General features: G+C 62.1%; 2 protein-coding genes across 5 annotated transcripts; both read left to right on the top strand.

Annotated features, from left to right (window-relative positions):
• The first annotated feature begins 21 nt into the window (after window positions 1-21).
• MEN1 (menin 1) lies at window positions 22-6,456 on the top strand. 4 transcript variants are annotated; one of them, XM_082748381.1, is made up of 10 exons: window positions 22-263; window positions 653-1,113; window positions 2,020-2,228; window positions 2,414-2,542; window positions 2,839-2,879; window positions 2,959-3,046; window positions 3,729-3,865; window positions 4,239-4,374; window positions 4,764-4,928; window positions 5,134-6,456. In XM_082748381.1, coding segments are annotated over exons 1-10 (1,851 nt in total). In that variant the 5' UTR covers window positions 22-261; the 3' UTR covers window positions 5,617-6,456. The 4 variants fall into 4 exon arrangements, with proteins under 4 accessions (XP_082604507.1, XP_082604508.1, XP_082604510.1 ...); XM_082748382.1 differs by having other exon boundaries at window positions 35-275; XM_082748384.1 differs by having other exon boundaries at window positions 158-366.
• An 80-nt stretch (window positions 6,457-6,536) lies between these two features.
• Window positions 6,537-19,455, top strand: MAP4K2 (mitogen-activated protein kinase kinase kinase kinase 2). The gene is made up of 32 exons (XM_082748328.1): window positions 6,537-6,961; window positions 7,085-7,142; window positions 7,347-7,437; window positions 7,532-7,596; window positions 7,903-7,958; window positions 8,321-8,368; window positions 8,461-8,503; window positions 8,903-8,975; window positions 9,057-9,188; window positions 9,270-9,332; window positions 9,698-9,779; window positions 9,875-9,982; window positions 10,374-10,452; window positions 11,211-11,269; window positions 11,768-11,811; window positions 11,895-11,933; window positions 12,032-12,065; window positions 12,191-12,299; window positions 12,379-12,467; window positions 12,548-12,589; window positions 12,695-12,779; window positions 12,880-12,959; window positions 13,047-13,107; window positions 13,193-13,310; window positions 16,584-16,642; window positions 16,722-16,825; window positions 16,940-17,117; window positions 18,093-18,161; window positions 18,296-18,382; window positions 18,628-18,698; window positions 18,807-18,862; window positions 18,969-19,455. Exons 1-32 carry the CDS (start codon window positions 6,866-6,868, stop codon window positions 19,054-19,056), a joined length of 2,466 nt encoding a protein of 821 aa, XP_082604454.1. The 5' UTR covers window positions 6,537-6,865; the 3' UTR covers window positions 19,057-19,455.
• Window positions 19,456-19,704: the final 249 nt, after the last annotated feature.

The following is a 19,704-nucleotide window of genomic DNA, read 5'->3' as shown; positions in this document are numbered from 1 at the left end:
GTGAAATGGAGTGACCAATCCCGGAGGATCTCAGGAAGGTGGCGCAGCCTCCACTCCTCACCTACTGCTCAGGAGCCCAGAGCTGCGGGACTACCACTCCCATCAGCCACCGCGGATTGTCGGGCCGGCCACCATTTCAGGACGCAGCAGGGACGGGAGAGAGCCCGGGACTGCACTTCCCGGCAGGCGGTGCGGCCCAAGGGGCGGAACTCCATTTCCCAGCAGGCTCCAGGCGGCGGGCGCCGTGGTGCCTTGTGTGGGATGTAAGCGCGGAGGTGGGCGCGGGGGACCCAGGCCAGGACTCTCCTTGGGATTTGGGGGGCTTGGCCTAAGGGCGTGTTCCGGACGGACTCTAGGTGCCCGGGGGTACGGTCGTAGAGAGGGGGCGGGGCGGCCAGGGAGGGTTCCCCAGCGGGGTCCTAGGGGCGCACCCCCGTCGGGGCCGCGGCTCCTAGGGTTGTGGGGGACGAGGAGGCCCTTACAGCCTCGGCTGAGGGGTCTTCCACGGAAGAGGGGGAACAGACGAGCGGAGGGCCGGGGGGGCAGGAAAGCAAGAGAATGTAGGGAATGGGGGTGTAGAACCTTAGCTGAGCCTGGGAGGGGGCTCCCCGGTCGTACCCGCCCGACCCTCCCTCCTCCGGCTCGCCCGCAGGCCGAGGCCCGCCGCCATGGGGCTGAAGGCCGCCCAGAAGACGCTGTTCCCGCTGCGCTCCATCGACGACGTGGTGCGGCTGTTCGCTGCCGAGTTGGGCCGAGAGGAACCGGACCTGGTGCTCCTGTCCTTGGTACTGGGCTTCGTGGAGCATTTCCTTGCTGTCAACCGCGTCATCCCCACCAATGTGCCCGAGCTCACCTTCCAGCCCAGCCCCGCGCCCGACCCACCTGGCGGGCTTACCTACTTCCCTGTGGCTGACCTGTCCATCATCGCTGCGCTGTATGCCCGCTTCACCGCCCAGATCCGTGGCGCTGTCGACCTGTCTCTCTACCCGCGAGAGGGGGGTGTCTCCAGCCGAGAACTGGTGAAGAAGGTCTCCGATGTCATCTGGAACAGCCTCAGCCGCTCCTACTTCAAGGATCGGGCTCACATCCAATCCCTCTTCAGCTTCATCACAGGTTGGAGCCTGACAGGTGGCAAAGGGCGAGAATCCTGTCTCACCTGGGAACCTTGGCCCACCTCTTCACAACCCTGTCTGGTTTGCAGAACCCATTAAGACCTGTAAGCCTTGTGAAGTGGGGCAAGTGTTACTACCCTCTTTGCAGCAAGGGAAACTGAAGCCCAGAGAAGGGAAGTGATAATGCCTAAGGCACAGAATGGCCTGCACCCCACTCACTTGACTCTGCCTCCTCAGTACCCCCCATCCCCACCCTTGAGCAGCTACAGGAGTCCCTCAGCTCAGTATGAGGCACTGAAGGCAGGAGCAGATTTGGGGAGTGAGGAGCCATAAACCGGCTACATTTCAGACACTTAACATGAAAGTCAGTAGATGAGGGAGGGGCTTCACGTCAAGGAGCTTAAGACTCAGGGCTTGCAAAGAACTTTCTTCGTTGCTCCAAGCCCAGTAGACTGGCAATCAGGTCCTGGAGTGCCACGCTGAGAAGGAATCTGAGGCCTCTTCTGTGCCTAGCAGGAAAAGAGTAACAGAAATTAGGAGTATCTACTAGTGAGTGTATGAAGAAGGAGTGTTGGCCAGAGGGTCCTGTTTTTGCTGTCCCTGTTATAACCTAACAGGCACAATAAAGCAATTATAATGTGGTTGCAGAGAAAGAGAAGGGACAGGGTCAAAGACTGGGTGGAGTTGCGGGAAAGCCTAGAAGGTCTTCTGCTGCAGCACGTCAAGGGGGAGGGAGAGGCTTTGAACACAAAGGAGGAAAGGGATTGAGAACTGATGGGCGGAAGCCTCTAAGGTTTGGGCACAGGCCTGGAGGTGAGCATGGGAGGAAGCATGGCCCATCACGACCTGGCCCCTTCCCCGAGGTCAGAGCTCAGAGGACCCTCTTGCATTTCCTTCCCTTCCACAGGCACTAAACTGGACAGCTCTGGTGTGGCCTTTGCCGTGGTGGGGGCCTGCCAGGCTCTGGGTCTCCGCGATGTCCACCTGGCCCTGTCCGAGGACCACGCCTGGGTAGTGTTTGGGCCCAACGGAGAACAGACAGCTGAGGTCACTTGGCATGGCAAGGGCAACGAGGATCGCAGGGGCCAGACGGTCAACGCGGGTGTGGCTGAGCGGGTACTGCCCCTCCCCCCACTTGGTGCACTTGGTACTCTTCTCTCCTAGCCCAAGCCACTTCCCCTCCTCCTGGCATCACCTCCATATGCCAGGAACGAGGGGGGAATCCCCTTTTCCTGGTGGTCATTTTCTGGAGCAGGCCCAGGTGGGCCATCCTGAGACATCTGGTCTTGTCCTTTCCCAAGAGCTGGCTGTACCTGAAAGGCTCGTACTTGCGCTGTGACCGCAAGATGGAGGTGGCGTTCATGGTGTGTGCCATCAACCCTTCCATCGACCTGCACACCGACTCCCTGGAGCTGCTGCAGCTCCAGCAGGTGAGGGGTGCCTGGGGGACCCCGGGTGGGGGCGCTTTCCCTTCCCGAGCTGCAGCTTCCCCTTCCGGAACACAGGTTGATCATTCTCTGCCTGGCCTTTCCCAGGGCTCTTGGGAAAAGTAGAACTGGGATGTGAAAGGGCTCGGACTCCCGAAGGGGCTGGTTCCTCAATTCTGATCCCAGCCACCTGGTGGGAGGTCCCTGCTGCTGCCGAACTCCCATCTGCCTGGGAGACTGAGACCCTCCTCCCCTCCCCCCTCATGCCTCTCTCTCTCTTCTTCACCCCCCACCCCCAGAAGTTGCTCTGGCTGCTCTATGACCTGGGACATCTGGAAAGGTCAGTAGGGGAAAGTGGCCAGGCTGGGCCTCCGAGCGGGTGGCTGGGAGGCAGCCTGGACTCAATGACCCTTTCCCAGGTACCCCATGGCACTGGGGAACCTGGCGGATCTGGAGGAACTGGAGCCCACCCCCGGCCGGCCAGACCCACTCACCCTCTACCACAAGGTGGGGACATCTCAGGAGGGTACAGAAGGGGGGCCCAACACTGGCTGGGGTCCCATTCTGTTTGGGGACTGAGAGGGGGCAGGTGAGGAGAGAGGAACTTGACGTGTATCGAGGGGTATCGCCCATCCGTGTCTCATTTAGTTTTTGCCTCGCATGTATTGAGGGCACAGAGGGCTGTCTGAGGGGTGTTCTGTGTTCCCCAGCGTGGGAGGGCTGGGGTCTGAATTTGTCCCCTCAACCCTGCTTTTTCTGCTGCCTGTTATTGTCCTAGAGTATAACAGAGGTCACCTGTGGCGGGAGCCCTAGGAAGGGGTTGTTAACTCTGTGGGGCTTGGGGAGTAGGAGGGACATTGGGCCCGGCTTAAAAGCCTTTGGTGTTTATGTAGGAGTGTGTCCGGGAAATGGATGCGTCCCGAGCTTGGAGGATGGGTCCCTTCCCTTTCCTAGCCCTTGTTCTCTGGGGGTCTCTGCCCCCTGCAGTGTGGTCCAGGCCTCAACAGGTAGCCCCCTGCAGAGCCTGGGCAGGAGCAATTGGCAGAGAGGACAGAGGCGGGGTGGGGTGAGATCAGAGGCGAGACTCTCTGGGATCGGCCCACTGCGCCTCACGGGTGTGACCGAATGGGATTTTTGCCATCCACGGCCACTGGGGCTGCGCCCTGAGGTCCCTCCGCTCTGTCCCCAGGGCATTGCCTCAGCCAAGACCTACTACCGGGATGAGCACATCTACCCCTACATGTACCTGGCTGGCTACCACTGTCGCAACCGCAATGTGCGCGAAGCCCTCCAGGCCTGGGCTGACACGGCCACTGTCATCCAGGAGTGAGGATGCCCCTGCCAGGGCCTCAGGCCGGCTGGCCTTCCCCTTCTACCTAATTTCCAACCACCCTCATCCAGGCGTGAGGCCTGGGTCCCCAGCCCTAGCCCTTCTCGCTCCAGTCCCCAGACAGCCAAAGCCACCATCACCCAGGAGGCTGGGACCCCTTGATGAGGGCCTCACACCTTTCCCTGGCTCCCATGGCCTCCCAGTTTGCAACCACTGCCATCCAGCAGTAGAACTTGTACCCCCCGCCCCATGCCCCCCCCACCCCTTACTCAGACTCATGATTTCCAAGGGAAGACTCCCATCCGCTCACCAGGTCCCTGGGGGTCCCTGCCATGGCCCAGACCCCACAGTGCCCTACTGCTCTCACAGCTACAACTACTGCCGTGAGGACGAGGAGATCTACAAGGAGTTCTTCGAAGTAGCCAATGATGTCATCCCCAACTTGCTGAAGGAGGCAGCCAGCCTGCTGGAGGCCGGCGAGGAGCGGCCAGGGGAGCAGACCCAGGTGAAGGGCTGGAGGGGCAGCCTGTGTTCACCTTGCGGGCCTCCCTGCCCCCCAGCAGAGCTCCCTGTCCGTGGCCACAGGGACTGCTGCGTGGGACTGGGGCCTGCTGGGGGAAGGTGGCCCCGCATGGAGAGCTACATTCTATCTGCTGTAGGGGGTCCCTGGCCTGGCTTTGAGGGAGCTGAGGGTATTTTAGGGGTCACTACTCTGTGCCTGCAGGGAAAGGGTGTGGAAGCCCATCTCTCTCATGGTCAGTGCCCCTCATTCAGTTGGGGGGTGGGGTATAGGTAAGAGTTGGCTTCTGCCTTCCCCCAAGTCCTGGCTAAGGACTGGTTTTATAAAAGGAAGGAGGTTCTGAAAGATCTAAGACATCTTTACCCCTTGCCCAGGGTGCCCAGAGCCAGGGTTCTGCCCTGCAGGACCCGGAGTGCTTTGCCCACCTGCTGCGGTTCTATGACGGCATCTGCAAGTGGGAAGAGGGCAGCCCCACGCCGGTGCTGCACGTGGGCTGGGCCACCTTCCTCGTGCAGTCCCTAGGCCGGTTCGAGGGACAGGTGAGGCGCAGCTGCGCAGGGCGGCAGGGGAGGCCAGGCGGGTGATGGCGGCTGCCGAAGCAGAACCTTTGTGGTCCTGAAGAGGCTTGGCTTGTCCCCTTTGGGTGCAGATAGGACTGAGGCCCTGGGATGCGTGGCCCGAGGCTGGTCCTGGGCTTCCAGCCACAGGCCTGCAGCCTGGTCTCCACTTTCCCTCCCTGGCCAGGTACGGCAGAAGGTGCGTATCGTGAGTCGGGAGGCCGAGGCGGCCGAGGCGGAGGAGCTTTGGGGCGAGGAAGCCCGTGAAGGACGCCGGCGAGGCCCGCGGCGTGAGTCCAAGCCTGAGGAGCCGCCGCCGCCTAAAAAGCCAGCGCTGGATAAGGTCCCGGGCGCAGGCCAGGGGGCGATGTCAGGACCTCCTCGGAAGCCCCCAGGGACGGTCCCCGGCACCGCCCGCGGCCCGGAAGGAGGCAGCACGGCTCCGGCGCCAGCGCCTGCGGCGACGCCACCGCCCGAGGGCCCGGTGCTCACTTTCCAGAGCGAGAAGATGAAGGGCATGAAGGAGCTGCTGGTGGCCACCAAGATCAACTCGAGCGCCATCAAGCTGCAGCTCACAGCGCAGTCGCAAGTGCAGATGAAGAAGCAGAAGGTGTCTACACCTAGCGACTACACACTTTCCTTCCTCAAGCGCCAGCGCAAGGGCCTCTGAACTACCTGCCGGCCCTTGCGGTGGGGGGACAAGGGCACTCGGTCCCGATGGAGGGGCCACCCCCGTCACCCCCACCCGGCCCTCGAGCCCAAGCCCCGCCCCCGGGCCAAGGGGGCCTGAGCCCCTCCTTCAGGTCCCACCCCCACCCGGAACCCCTGCTGCAACTTGCGGGAGGGCAGACCACTCCCCGGCTCTGCCGGTCATTGGAATGTAGATCGCATCCCCTGGAATCCCAACCGGCCAAGGGAAACCTCACTTGGAGCTCCATCATTAATCTTTAAAGGTCCAAGCACTGGAAACAGGCCCCACCTCAGAACCGAGGCTCTAACCCTGGGCCAGACCGGGGCTGCTCATGTTTGCTCCCTGCCTGTGGGGCGGAGGTTTCGCCCTACACCCCAGAAGCACAGGTCCCGCCTCCAACTCGGGAACCTGGGACTCCGCTCGGCCCCTAGGAGTACAGTTCCGCACTTCAGAATTCCATCCTTTGGGAATCCAAGCCCCCGACCCCAAAGAACTTAAAACTTTCAGAGTTTGGAAATCCTAGCTTCTTCCCTTCTCTGCCCTGCGAGTCTGGGACACGAAACGCAGTCTCCGGCCTGTGAATCCTGAGCCCCGCCCCCTTCCTGACCAAACTGGCCCCAGATCAGAGCAGACCTCTTTCCGACCCTCTGGGAACCTCCCCGAGGTCCAGCCCGTCTCAGGGGACTCTGGAGGAAATCTGCAGGGGTTTGCGAGTGGGTGAGGGGAGCCTGATCTCTTCCTGTTTTGTACATAGATTTATTTTTCAGTTCCAAGGAAGATGAATACATTTTGTAAAAAAAAAAAAAAAAAAAAAAAAGTACACGTCCGTGTTTCATCGGGGAAATTGCGGGAGGGGCGGGCGGGACAAGGAAAGGGTGTCCCCTCTTCCCTCTGCCTTCTGGTCTTCGGACTCCCCACCTGTACGGCGCAGGGAACAGGTGGCCGGCCGAAGGGCCTCTGCCGGGTCTGCTCCGCCGGGCCTCGGGGCTTCCCCTCCCGGCGAGGGCCTGTCCCGCGGGCGCCTCCTCCCGGCCGGGCGGCGGGGCATTTTGCGCACCCCCCCTTCTGGCCCCGCCCCTGGCCCGGGCCCCGCCTCCGCGGCCTCGGAGACACCCGCGCCCGCCCCGGCGGTCCTGCCCCGCCCCACCCCGCCCCGCGCCGCCCCGCGCCGGCTCCGCGGCTCCGCAGCTCACGACTGCCCGCCCGCCGGCCCGCCCGGCGCCGGGCAATGGCGCTGCTGCGGGACGTGTCGCTGCAGGATCCACGGGACCGCTTCGAGCTGCTGCAGCGCGTGGGGGCCGGGACCTATGGCGACGTCTACAAGGTGCGCCAGGCGGCCGGACGGGCGGGAGAGCGGCGGGGAGGGTGCCGGCTCTGCGCCGTACCGCGCATCCAGCCCCCAGCCCCGCCCCCTCCTCATCCCGCTTCACCTCCTCCGCCCCTGCAGGCCCGCGACACGGTCACGTCCGAACTGGCCGCGGTCAAGATAGTCAAGCTAGACCCAGGTGAGGGCCCGGGGCAGGGCCTCTGCGCTGGAGGGAGGGCGGAGCGCCAGGAGGGCGCTGAGAGTTGACCCCCTGAGGGGCAGGCCCCAGGAGGTACTGTCACTTGGGATCTTTCTGGCCCGGATGTGCCCATTTTGCAGATGGGGGCACTGAGTTAGAGCAATCCCTAGGCGCCTCCTCCCCATGATGCCCTGTTCTCCCCAGGGGACGACACCAGCTCCCTCCAGCAGGAAATCACCATCCTGCGTGAGTGCCGTCACCCCAACGTGGTGGCCTATATTGGCAGCTACCTCAGGTGAGGCTGCTTTATCCCCTTGCCTACCCCCAGGCAGCCCCCATGTGGCTCTGCTGTGTGCCCACCCCAGTTCTGTGCCCCCCCCACCCCCCAGGAATGACCGCTTGTGGATCTGCATGGAGTTCTGCGGAGGGGGGTCCCTGCAGGAGATTTACCACGGTGAGGACCGGGACTCCAGGCCCCAGAGGGCCACAGCCTTTTCCCAGCCCGCCCTTCCCCAGCATGGGGCATGAGAGAAGAGCTGGGGTCCCAGACTCGGGCCCTTCTCCACTCCTCACTGGCTGTGTGACCTTGAGAGAAACGGTGTCCTTCTCTGGGCTCTGTATCCCAGGCTGTGCAGGGAGGGGATGTGGTCAACATCTATTTCACCTGGCAGTGCCTGCTGCTTTCCCCCACAAGGGGTGGCCTGGGAAGGTCAGCCTATTCTCCAGACCTCCATGCCAGCCTTCACCCATTCCATTCCAGCCACCGGGCCCCTGGAGGAACGGCAGATTGCCTATGTCTGCCGAGAGGCATTGAAGGTAGCCGGGCCCCTAAGGCTGTTCACACCCCCAGTCCCAGGAGCTATGGGCAGGGAGCCCAGCTGGCCTGGCCTGTGTGTGTGTATGTGTGTGTGTGTGTGTGTGTGTGTGTGTGTGTGTGTTGGGGGTTGAGTGGAGTGGCTCAGGCAGAGCTGGCCTGAGGGGCTGTGGGTCCTGGCGGGGAAGGGGCCCCAGCCCTGTTGCCGGAAGCAGCACATTTCCCTCTTGGCTCAGTCACTTCCTGTTTGGGGAGAGGGGAGGAGGAAGCTGCTTGGGTGGGGGGCCCCAGTGGAGAGAGGGGGCTCAGGAAAGGGGGGGATAGTCCTGGGTGGCTGCTCTCAGGAGCTTCTCTTTGTCCCCAGGGCCTGCACCACTTGCATTCTCAGGGGAAGATCCACAGAGACATCAAGGTAGGGGTCCGGCCAAGGGCATCCTGGGAGGGCGGGGGGGGGGGAGGCTCTCGGGGGCACCAGACGGGATTCTCTCTCCTCCATTCCCACAGGGAGCCAATCTTCTCCTCACCCTCCAGGGAGATGTCAAGCTGGGTCAGTACCCCGGGGACACAATCAGGGTGAGGGTTCTCTGGAAGCCTGTGGAGTCTTAAGGTCTGCATTGGAGCGCTGGGTGTCCTTGAGCGAGTCACTTCACCGCTTAACCCTCAGCTTCCCCCATGAGGACATGGAACCGCCCTCTTTCCCCACTAGCAGTTGGATGTGGTTGGGTCTGTATGGAGTCTAACCTGGGACTCCACACTTGGTCAGGGATAGAAGGTGGTTGACCCCTCCTGGAGGGGGCCCTGGCCTCGACTTGGACGTGTGGCAGTTGCGGCTGAACCTGGGCCGCCTGCTCTCTGAACCCTTTAGGTGCATTCCGAGCCTCAGCCCTCGAGGTGGGTGGGGAGCTGTAGCCAGAGGGCAGGTGGGAACAGCTCTTTGTCCCTGCAGCCGACTTTGGGGTGTCAGGCGAGCTGACGGCGTCCGTGGCTAAGAGGAGGTCTTTCATTGGGACTCCATACTGGTGAGGCTGTGCCTTTGGCTGAGGGGGCGGGGGGGGCACAGATCGAGCACTTGGCCATCCCATCTGTGACCCCCTCTCTAGGATGGCCCCAGAGGTGGCCGCCGTGGAACGCAAAGGAGGCTACAATGAGCTCTGTGACGTCTGGGCCCTGGGCATCACCGCCATCGAGCTGGGCGAGCTGCAGCCCCCTCTCTTCCATCTACACCCCATGAGGTCTGCTGAACACTGACCGGCCCCCTTGCCTGACCTCCAGTGCCCTGCAGACCTTGTCCCCTGACCTCGTGCTCTCCACAGGGCCCTGATGCTTATGTCGAAGAGTAGCTTCCAGCCGCCCAGGCTGAGAGACAAGACGCGCTGGTGAGGGCCCACGTCCCCTGCCGGGGCCTCCTTTCCAGCAGTCTCCACGGGGGCGGAGAACCTTCTGCCAACTCCCAGGGTGCAACCTGGGGAGCTCTGTGCTCTCAGCCTTTGTGGACTGTCTGTGGGCGGGGGCGGGGCCCACTCCTGCCCCTGGGCGCGGGGACCCGGTGTGGGCAGGGAGGGAGGGCACATGGTTAATGACCAAGGAGCCACCCGGTCACAACAGTGGTATCGCTCAGGCTGGCTGCCCTTGGCCTCAGTCTGTCTCCTTCCTGGAGCAGACTCCCTGCTTTGGAGCCGGCAGGATGCCCCCCATGAGGGCTAACTTGGGTCTGGGGGTGGGGGGCTCTTGTGCCCACTAGGACCCAGAATTTCCACCACTTCCTCAAGCTGGCCTTGACCAAGAACCCCAAGAAGAGGCCAACAGCAGAGAAGCTTCTGCAGGTGGGAGATGGGGGCAGGACAGGGGCCGAGGGGTTGGCAAGCAGGGGCCTAGAGGCCAGGAACCAACCTGTGCCCCCCCACCCCCGCTCCTCCAGCACCCGTTCACAACCCAGCACCTCCCTCGGGCTCTCCTCACACAGCTGTTGGACAAAGCCAATGACCCCCACCTGGGAACCCCTTCCCCAGAGGACTGTGACCTAGAGGTGAGTGAGGGGAGCTGAAGAATGGATCTTGGCCCGGGCAGATGAGAAGCAATGCAGAGGCGGCCTGGGTCAGGTTCCTTTGACTTGAGTATTTCCAGCACTGGGAGCCTTCCTCCAGGGGCACCCACCCATTAGAAATCTTCCCTGGGCTCATCTTGCCCCCCAGGAACCCCCACTTGATAAATTCCTGCCCTTGGCTCAGGCTGACCTGACCCTGGCTAAGCTCTCTTCTGGTCTCTGTGTGATCTTTAGCCGGTTACTTGCTGCTTTGTGCTGGTTTTCTCCTCCTGATTCTTACGATAATCTCAAAGGGTTGTTGTGAAAACCAAATGTGGGTAAAGGACTTTGAGCAAGTGTCAGGTGCGTATCAACTGTCTGTGTTCTTTCCTAGACCTATGACATGTTTCCAGACACCATTCACTCCCGGGGGCAGCACGGCCCAGCCGAGAGGACCCCCTCGGAGATCCAGTGTGAGTCTGCTCAGCAGGTTACGTGTGGGGGTAGGGGAGGTTAGTGGGGTTGTGTGTGCGGAACTGGTGGGGGGCTGTGTAGATGGACTTGTCTGGTGCTGTGTGGGGGATCCAGTGGGGGGCTGTGCAGGGGGACTCTGGGGGGTATCCAATGGGGGATGCATGTGGGGGTATGGTGGGGGAGCTGTGGGGGGGTTTGGTGGGGGCTATGTATATGGACTTGGTGGGGGGTGCTGTGTGTGCGGATGTGGATTTGGTGGGGGCTTATGTGTTTGGATATAGTTGGGGGCGTGTGGACTTGACGGGGTACTGACTGGATTTGGGGAGAGGCTGTATGTAGATTGGGGGGCTGTGTGTGGATTTAGTAAGAGGGCTGGGATTTGGATTTGCTGGGGGTTGAGTGTGGATTTGGTAGGGTAGCTGCGTGGACTTGGGGGCTATGTGTGGATTTGGGGGGCTGTGTGTGGATCTGGTGGGAGGTTGTGGGGGATCTGGTGGGGGGACTGTGTTGGTGGACCGGTGGGAGGCTGTGGCGGGGGGTGTTCCGGTGGGAGGGCTGCATGTATGGATTTGGTAGGGAACTGTGTGTGTGGATTTGGTTGGGGACTGTGGGATCTGGTGGGGGAGCCGTGTGCATAGACCTGGTGGGGGGTGCTGTGGTAGGGGATATGGTGGGGGGCTGTGTGTGGGCATTTGGTGTGAGTATGAGAGTCATTCGAGAGACTACCTTGCTAACTCGCATACCCTGGGCCCCCCAGTTCACCAAGTGAAATTTGGTGCCCCACGAAGGAAGGAAACAGACCCACTAAACGAGCCGGTGAGGGGGGCCGGTGGTGAGGGGGGGCCGTGAGCCCAGGCGGCGTGGGAGGAGCTGGGCTAGAGGTTGAGCGCCTCAGATTCCTGGGGCCTGGGGAAAAACCGTGACACCGAAGGGGGTTGGGGGGTGCTTCTGGGCACCGTGATCACACCTTTCTAAAAAACGGGCCTATCACAGACACGAGCCCGCACCCCACCCGCTCGGCGTGGTTCTCTCTGGTGTTCTGTGTCTGGGTCCAGTTAGCTGACCCCCCACCTCTGGGTCCCCTTCTCTGGTCCCTTTTTCTGCTGCTTCTCTCTCCCCTTCTCTTGCCTTTTGTCTGTCCTCCTCTTTCATAGTGTCCCTCCTTGTCTCTCGATCATAGCTCTCTTGCCTATACCGTGTCATTTTCCATCTGTCTGTCTGTCCGCTCTCTCCCACGGTCCCTCGAGCGCCCTCTCACGTTGCTTCTCTTCTCTCTGCTTCCCTTTGGGCCTTTCTGACTTGGTTTCCCCACAGTGGGAGGAGGAGTGGACGCTGCTGGGAAAGGAGGAGCTGAGTGGGTGAGTGAGGGAGAGGGAAGCCACGGGGGGGTGGGGGGAGCTGCCGAAGAGGTTGACCTCTGACCTCATCGCCTCCTGCCCAGGAGCCTGCTACAGTCCGTGGAGGAGGCCCTAGAGGAAAGGTGAGGAACTGGGCCGGAAGGTGGGGGGGGGTCGGGCAGCTGGATCTGGGGCCCGGTGACATCTCATACTTCACGTCCCCCTGGTTTGTCCCCCACAGGAGCCTGACCATCCGGCCAGCCTCAGAACTCCAGGTACAGCATGGAGAGGAGTTGGAGCTGGGGCTGGGGGGTGGGGGCTGCAGAGGGTACAGGTGGGTGAGACCAGGTTACGGGGCACCTGCTGACAGCCAGGCTCGGTCCCCTGACTCTCCTCCCAGGAGCTGGACTCCCCAGACGATACCACAGGAACCATCAAGCGGGCCCCGTTCTTGGGGCCATCCCCTGCTGAGCCTCCAGCCGAAGAAGACCCTCTCTCCAGCCCCCTGGGTGAGTCCAGTCTTGGGGGACCAGGAGGCCAGCTCGGGTGGGGCTGGAGCTGGAATTCACAGCCGGTCTGTGCCTGCAGGAACCCCACCTCCGCCGCCCCCAGGCCCTAACAGCCCCCCGCTGCTCCCCACTGCCTGGGCCACCATGAAGCACAGGGAGGACCCTGAGGTGAGACGGCGCTCCAGAGGGACCGGGAAGATGGGAGGCTGGGGTGCCCCCTCGGCCCTGACTTGGTCCCTCCCTTCCAGAGATCCTTGTGCCATGGGCTCCCCCCAACCCCCAAGGTGCACGTAAGTGTCCTGCAGCCCTGCCTGCCCGCTCCCCACCCCCCGCCCACCTCCTGCCCCCCCCCCCACACCTCTGTCTTCTTCACCAGCCTCTTGCCTTCTCTCCAGATGGGCGCCTGCTTCTCCAAGGTCTTCAATGGCTGCCCCCTGCGGATCCACGCAGCTGTCACCTGGGTTCACCCTGTCACCCGGGGTAGGCCAGGGCCGGGAGGAAGCGGGAGCCCAGGAATCCCCCAGCCTGGGCCAAGGGTGGGGGCGGACCCCTGACCCCAGACCCCCTCCCCACCCCGCAGACCAGTTCCTGGTGGTGGGGGCCGAGGAAGGCATCTACACCCTCAACCTGCATGAATTACATGAGGACACGCTGGAGAAGGTGAGGCCCGGCCGGCTTTGGAGGGGGGAGGGCCCTGGGAGGCTGGGGTGCCGACTCCCCGTCCACCCATCGCTCTGTGGCCTCCAGCTGATTTCGCAGCGCTGCACCTGGCTCTACTGTGTGAATAACGTGCTGCTGTCGCTCTCAGGTATGGGCTGGGGCCGCCAGGGGCTGGGGCCTGCCCCCACCCCCAATCCACACTCTCTGAGCCCCTCTCTCCCTCTCTCCGGCAGGGAAATCCACGCACATCTGGGCCCATGACCTCCCAGGCTTGTTTGAGCAGCGAAGACTCCAGCAACAGGTTCCCCTCTCCATCCCCACCAACCGCCTCACACAGCGCATCATCCCCAGGTCAGGACCCCCAGCCGAGGAGCCTGGATGATGCGGTGTGGGGCAGGAAAGGGGGGAGGTGGAGGGGCAGAGCCGTGGTTGGACTATGGCCTTGTATGGGACTGGGCTTGTGATCTCACAGGTTGCTCTGCCTGTCTGAGCCTAGTTGCCTCCTCTGTCAGAGCCTTGGTAGCCCCCATCCCCGGCCCCTGGGTCTCCCGGCCTGTTTGGAAGCAGGGAGACCCTGGTGAGGCAGCTGTGGTCGTTAGGATACCAGGAAATGCTTGTGCTGTAGGTCTGTGCCTAAGCTAGGCTTAGAGACAGCAAATCACATGCGTCCTTAATGGTCACTACCTGGCCGGGCAGGGAACCAGAGGGAGAGCTGGTGGGGGGGTGGGGCAGAGGCCTCTGGGAGGGCAGCCACCCAAGGCCGTTGGGTTGGCAGGTGCACAGCAGGCTTCTGTGCAGATGAATTTGGGAAGGGTGTTCCAGGCAGGGGAAGAGCACGAGAGAATTCTTGTGGGTGATCTGGGGAGTCGTTTGGCCAGAGGGAGGAGGGCAGAGCAGCCTGAGGGGAAGACACATGGGTGTCAGAGCCCTTCCTTTGATGCCAGGCCCAGGATCTGGGTTTTGTTCAACCGGCAGCAGCAGGGGGAGCGTTTTAGAAGGATCCCTTAGTATGTCAGTCGGGACTCTTCCTGTTGTCGGCGATGCGGGTCATTGACAGAAGCAGGAAAGGGGATTTAGTGGCCCATGTAACTGCAAGGTCAGGAGTAGAGTTAGCTTCAGGCCCAGCTGGATCCAGGCTTAAACGGCTTCATCAGGAATCTGCCTGCATCTCTTGGCTCTGCTTTCCTCTAACCCTTCCTCCTCAGGTAGGCTTTCCTGTCCAGGGAGGCAGGCCCACCGATCCAGACCAGCGTTGCCTTAGCTAACAGCTCTGTGGTACTAGAACCTTGGCTTCCAAGGGGTTCCCACAAAGTCCATGGGTCACGTGCCCTGTCCTAGAGCTGGGGGTCAAGAGAGACAGATGAAGACTAGAGGCATCTGCTGGCTGGCTGTGCTGACAGCCATGTTCAGCTTGAGCCATGTTCAGGAAGCAGGGTTGACTGGCTCTGGGGCCTGACCGGAGTGAGCAAGAGGGAGAAGGGAGGGACTGGGGCACCTCGGGGGAGCTGGTGCCGTGTGTTTTGTGAGGTGTCCAGGGGATGTCCAAGGTCAGCACCTTGGACGTGTCTGGGGCCCTCTGTGAACTAGAGTCCCTCGTATTCTCTGGACTCTCTTGTCACGAGAGACAAACAACAAACAATCAACATAAAAAGCGTATTCTCTGATGATGTGCAGAGGGGAAATGGTACGTAAAGCAGGGGGAGAAGGAGAAATAGGAGGGGTGGGGCCTGGATTGTGTTTTAAACAAGGTGGTCAGGAAGGACCTGTGACGTGTGCTGTTTGAGTAAAGACTTAGAGCAAGCCTTGTTGATATCTGGGGTGGGGGGGGGCATTCCAGGGGGCCAGGACGGCCAGTGCAAAGGATCTGGGGCAGGAACAGGCTTGGCCTATTTGACAAACAGCAAGGAGCCTGGTGTAGCCAGATGGACGGAGTGCAAGGAAGGTGATCTGGGAGGGCCCGGTAGCCACAGTGAGGCCTTTGACTTTGACTCTCTGCAGCCCGAGGGCCGCTGCAGAAGAGTGACGTGGACTGAGGTTTTCTGAGGTTCATGGACCAGGGATCCCTGTAGCCACTGTGTTGAGAATAGACTGACGGGGTGAAGGGAAAGCAGGGAAACCGGTCAGGAGGTTCTTGGAATCATGAGGCCGGAGGCCATGGTGGCACGGGTCAGGGTAGCAGTGAAGGAGATAAAAAGCGGCTGAATTCTGGTTTTCTTTGCAAGTTGAATCAGCAGGATTTCCTGACAGTTGGTGGGTGGGAGCGAGAGTCTAGGATGACTCCGGGGTTTTCGGCCTGGGCCGCAGGAAGGATAGAGCTGTCATCAGATGGGGGTGTCGTCGCATCGAGTCTGAGATGTGCAAGCGGGACCTCCGGCAGCTGTGTGCCAGCTGTGTCTGGATTCGAGGAGGGGTCCTCGCTGTGGGGCTTGGATGTTGCCCTGCCCAGGGGGCATGGTGGGAGCTGGTAGGGGCGTCGAGAGAAGTCAGGCTGGTGGCTACCCCAGCTGGGGAGCTGTGGGCCCAGGCCCTTCCTGCAGCGGCCTCACTCATGTACCACATCTGGAGCCCTGTGGCCCTGGGGCTTCCTGAACTCAGTTCCCGAGCAAACCTCTGCTTTGTCCCAGGACCTGCAGGAAACGGGCCCATCAGAGCCCCAGCTTGGGTGTGTGTTTGGAAAGTCACAGAGTCATGGTGTCCCCTTTGCACATTAAAATCAGAGAGCCAGAATTGTTTGGAGGGAAAAAAAAAAAAACGGATACAAAAATATATGCCTCTGTCCCGTCCAGAGGCCATTTGGGACAGAGAGCAGCCAGAGCCAAGGGACAGGAGACAGAGGGGCAGACGGCCTGGGTCGCTGGGAGGCCTCCAGACGTGTAACCCTGTTCCCCAGAGAAGGACTCGGACTCTGGAGGTCCCCTGGGGGCTTGGGGGGCAGCCAATAACCAAAGCAAGGATGATACCTACTCTCCCCCTGCCGAGGCGGCCCAGGTAGTTGAGCCACCTGCTGGTCTCCTGTGGCATCCCTTCAGCTGAGGCCGTTTGTTTGTGGTTTTCTTGCAAGTCTTGATCCCCTTGGGCCCGCCTGCCCTGCTGTGACGTGTGACATGTGTGACATGTGGCAGGCAGAGGGCGGGGGGGGGGGGTGCGGGTGCTCACGGAGGCTGGAGCCGCCATCCGCTCCTGCCCTCCCCTGCCCTTGTTCCTCCGTTCACGGCCGCTTTTAGATCTTGCCTTCGCCTCAGAAGGATTTTCGGTGACTGACAGTGGGCAGGAAAGTAATTATTCAGACTGGGAAATGCTAGCCCTGCTTGAGTGCACGCAGCGCACTGGGCTCTGCTGGAAGCCCTTCTCCTCCCCGCGGGGTCGGTGCCACAATGACCTCCATTCTCCAGATGAGGAAGTTGAGGCAGGGGCAGGTCAAGCGAGCTGCCCAAAGTGGCGCAGGTGAAGGGACTAATGTGCCCACACCCCTGCTGCACAGGCTGTGGAGGTGGGCGCTGGACCCTCAGTCTCTCCCCACCTCCCCATCAGGCAGGGAAGGGGATAGTGCCCATCTCAGGGCTCAGGGGGGCCTTGACCTTGGATGGCGCCCATGACCCACGCCCTGGTCGTCACCCCCTGCAGGCGCTTTGCCCTGTCCGCCAAGATTCCAGACACCAAAGGCTGCCTGCAGTGTCGTGTGGGTAAGAGCCGGGTTTTGGGGGCTGGGGGGGGCGGAGGTCACAGCTACGTCCCGGTCCCCATCGCCGGCCTCTCTTGCAGTGCGGAACCCCTACACGGGCAGCACCTTCCTGCTGGCCGCCCTGCCCGCCAGCCTGCTCCTGCTGCAGTGGTATGAGCCGCTGCAGAAGTTCCTGCTGCTGAAGGTACGCCACGGGGGTGGCGGCGGGGAGGGCTGCCGCCGGGACAGGGGCGACCCTGGGCGGCAGCAGTGGGCCTGGGGGGAGAAATGGAGACCTGAGCACCGCTGCTGCCCCCAGAACTTTTCCAGCCCCCTGCCCAGCCCAGCAGGGATGCTGGAACCCCTGGTGCTGGACGGGAAGGAGCTGCCGCAGGTGTGCGTGGGGGCAGAGGGCCCGGAGGGGCCTGGCTGCCGAGTCCTCTTCCACGTCCTGCCCCTGGAGGCTGGTCTGACTCCTGATGTTCTCATACCCCCTGGTAAGCCGGAGAGCTGTGTGTAGGGGGATGGGGGTGGGGGGGGGGAGTGGAGGGTTAGGGATTGGCTTCACAGCAGCTCAGGGCCCCGCGGAGAGCCTGGAAGCCCAGAGCTCCCAGCGCCACTCCAGCCGGGCTTCTTTAAAAGGTTTCATGAGGGGCGCCTGGTGGCTCAGTGGGTTAAGCCTCTGCCTTCGGCTCAGGTCATGATCGCAGGGTCCTGGGATCGAGCCCCGCATCGGGCTCTGCTCAACAGGGAGCCTGCTTCCTCCTCTCTCTCTGCCTGCCTCTCTTGCCTACTTGTGATCTCTGTCTGTCAAATAAATACATAAAATCTTGGTTTAAAAAAAATAAAAAAAATAAAAGGTTTCATGAGACCCCAGGCTTGGCAGCTGAGAAAAGCCTGACCAAGACCGGTCGGTAGGGGCCGCAGGGACAGAACCCGACTGGGCAAGGCAGGCACCGAGGCCTTCATTCTGAGCAGGGGAAGCAGGACACTGGGTTGGGACGGCTCAGGGGAGCAGAGGGGGTGGCCATGGGTCAGGAAGGACAGGAGCACTGGACTGAGGCCAAGTTGTGCCCCCAGCCAGGGGCCTCCCACACCGGCCTTCATTCTTAATCCGCACGATGGCCCCGCAAGGTCGCCATTGCCCTGCCTGTGTTTCGCACGAGGGAGCAGAGAATGCGAGTGTGACCGCTCAGAGACATGCGGTCACATGGCACCAGAGTCGCACACTGTGCTTCCCCCGGCTCCAGAAACCCTGGCCTCCCCGGCCTCCTGGGACGCCCCTCTGCCTCTCTACGTGCCCGCAGGCGGGTCACTCAGCAACTCTGAATCTCAGTTCCCCACACTGGCCCGTGTGGGCGTCTGTCAGACTGCTGTGGGGTTGGAATGTGCTTGTGGGGACAGCTGGCCCTCTGGCGGGCCCCAGCGAGGCTGGTGGCTTAGCCGGGCACGTCTCCCTTGTCTGCCTGCAGAGGGCCTCCCCGGCACCGCCCAGCAGGTGATCCAGGTGGACAGGGACACAGTGCTAGTCTGCTTTGACCGTGAGTGCCCCTGAGGTCAGGGCTGGAGGCAGTGGAGGGGCCGCGGGGAGGCTGAGGGAAGCCACGTGAGTAAGGGTCCGCCTCCCCAGAAGGGGACCACCCCATTCGCACCCACCAGCCCTCTCCCTGTACAGGCTGCGTGAGGATTGTCGACCTGCTGGGTGAGCCCACGGCCGCACTGGCACCTGTGCTGACCTTTGACTTCCCCATCGAGACCGTGGGTGAGTGAGCCGGATGGGGGTGGGGCCAGGAAGGTCCCTAGCCTGGAGCATGGACTGGGGCCCCTCGGGGGCCGGGGGTGGGCAGCTGGATGAGGGGGCAGGCCCCAACCCCTCTCAAGAGCCACACGGCTCACCTTCCATCTGCAAGAACCTCTGTGGCCAGGTCCAGGGTGTGGCTGGGGCGGGGTGGGGGGTGGTGTGTCCTCAGAGCTGGTGCAGGCCTGAGGCAGCCTGATGCCTCCTAGTGTGTCTGCAAGACAGCGTGCTGGCCTTCTGGAGTCATGGGATGCAAGGCCGTAGCCTGGACACCAACGAGGTAAGTGGAACTCAGGACCCTGGCTGCCCCGACAACCCCATGCCCTGTTGGCCCCGCCCCTTAGGAGAGGACTTACTGGGGTGGCCTCAGTGCCTCTTTTCTTCCCAGGTGACCCAGGAGATCACAGACGAGACAAGGATCTTCCGGGTGCTCGGGGCCCACAGGTAGGACACAGTGCCCCGAACTCCCCTTCAGATGCGCCTGCGGCCCGATGCAGGTGCCCACAGGTCTTCCCTGCCTTGCTCACATCCGGTTCTCTCTCGCCTCCAGAGATATCATCCTTGAGAGCATTCCCACCGACAACCCAGGGGCTCACAGCAACCTCTACATCCTCACCGGCCATCAGAGCAGCTACTGAGGGGGCGGGTCTGGCCTTGCCATCCGTTTAGGCAGAGGGCCCTCTCCCCGGTCAGAGGAGCCCAGGCTGTGCTGGCCTAAAGGGCAGAAATAATCCTGAGAAGAGTTTTGGGACTATAGAGGGGAGTGGAGGGGAGCCCACCCCAGCCCCCCCACCCCCCCTCCCCCGGCAAAACTGGACCAGAGGAAGCTGCTGTCCCCTCCCCCTCCCCTGTGCGCAGCTGGGGCCCTGCGGCAAGGGCCCTGGGCAGGGTGGGGGCAGGCCCAGGCGACCCCATTCCATTTTGTTCCACATTTCCTTTCCATTCTTCCTGCCAAGAGCCTGCCCCCTGCACCCTGTCCTGGGGAACATGGTATTTAAAAGAGAGACTATATTGGTATTAAAGCTGGTTTGATTTTACTCCACTGATCCCTCTTTGTGGGGGGGGGGGGTTGGGGGGGAGAAGCTAGCCCACGGTCTCATCTCCCTCCCCCTCCCCTCCTTCCCTCCAGCTCATCTCTCTGTGGCACCAGAAAAGGGGGGCCACCCATGGGGGAGCCAGGCAGAGCTGATGGAAAGGCCAGTGTCCCCGAAAGTCATCTCGGGGGGTACTGTCTTCCCAGACTCCCCTGCTCAGCATGAGCCCTCGGCTTTGAAGTGAGAGGCCTC

This window comes from Mustela nivalis (assembly GCF_964662115.1).
Source record: "Mustela nivalis genome assembly, chromosome: 9".
Classification (NCBI taxonomy): Eukaryota; Metazoa; Chordata; class Mammalia; order Carnivora; family Mustelidae; genus Mustela; species Mustela nivalis.
This window is presented reverse-complemented; position numbering and strand designations above follow the sequence as displayed.

Coding starts and splice junctions, on each gene's coding strand:
- MEN1 (XM_082748381.1), top strand. Junction 2,543..2,838: donor AGCTGCTGCAGCTCCAGCAG/GTGAGGGGTGCC, acceptor CCCCACCCCCAG/AAGTTGCTCTGGCTGCTCTA. Junction 3,047..3,728: donor CACTCACCCTCTACCACAAG/GTGGGGACATCT, acceptor CTCTGTCCCCAG/GGCATTGCCTCAGCCAAGAC.
- MAP4K2 (XM_082748328.1), top strand. CDS start 6,866: ATGGCGCTGCTGCGGGACGTGTCGCTGCAGGATCCACGGGACCGCTTC. Junction 9,189..9,269: donor TTCCATCTACACCCCATGAG/GTCTGCTGAACA, acceptor TGCTCTCCACAG/GGCCCTGATGCTTATGTCGA. Junction 9,780..9,874: donor CAGCAGAGAAGCTTCTGCAG/GTGGGAGATGGG, acceptor CCGCTCCTCCAG/CACCCGTTCACAACCCAGCA.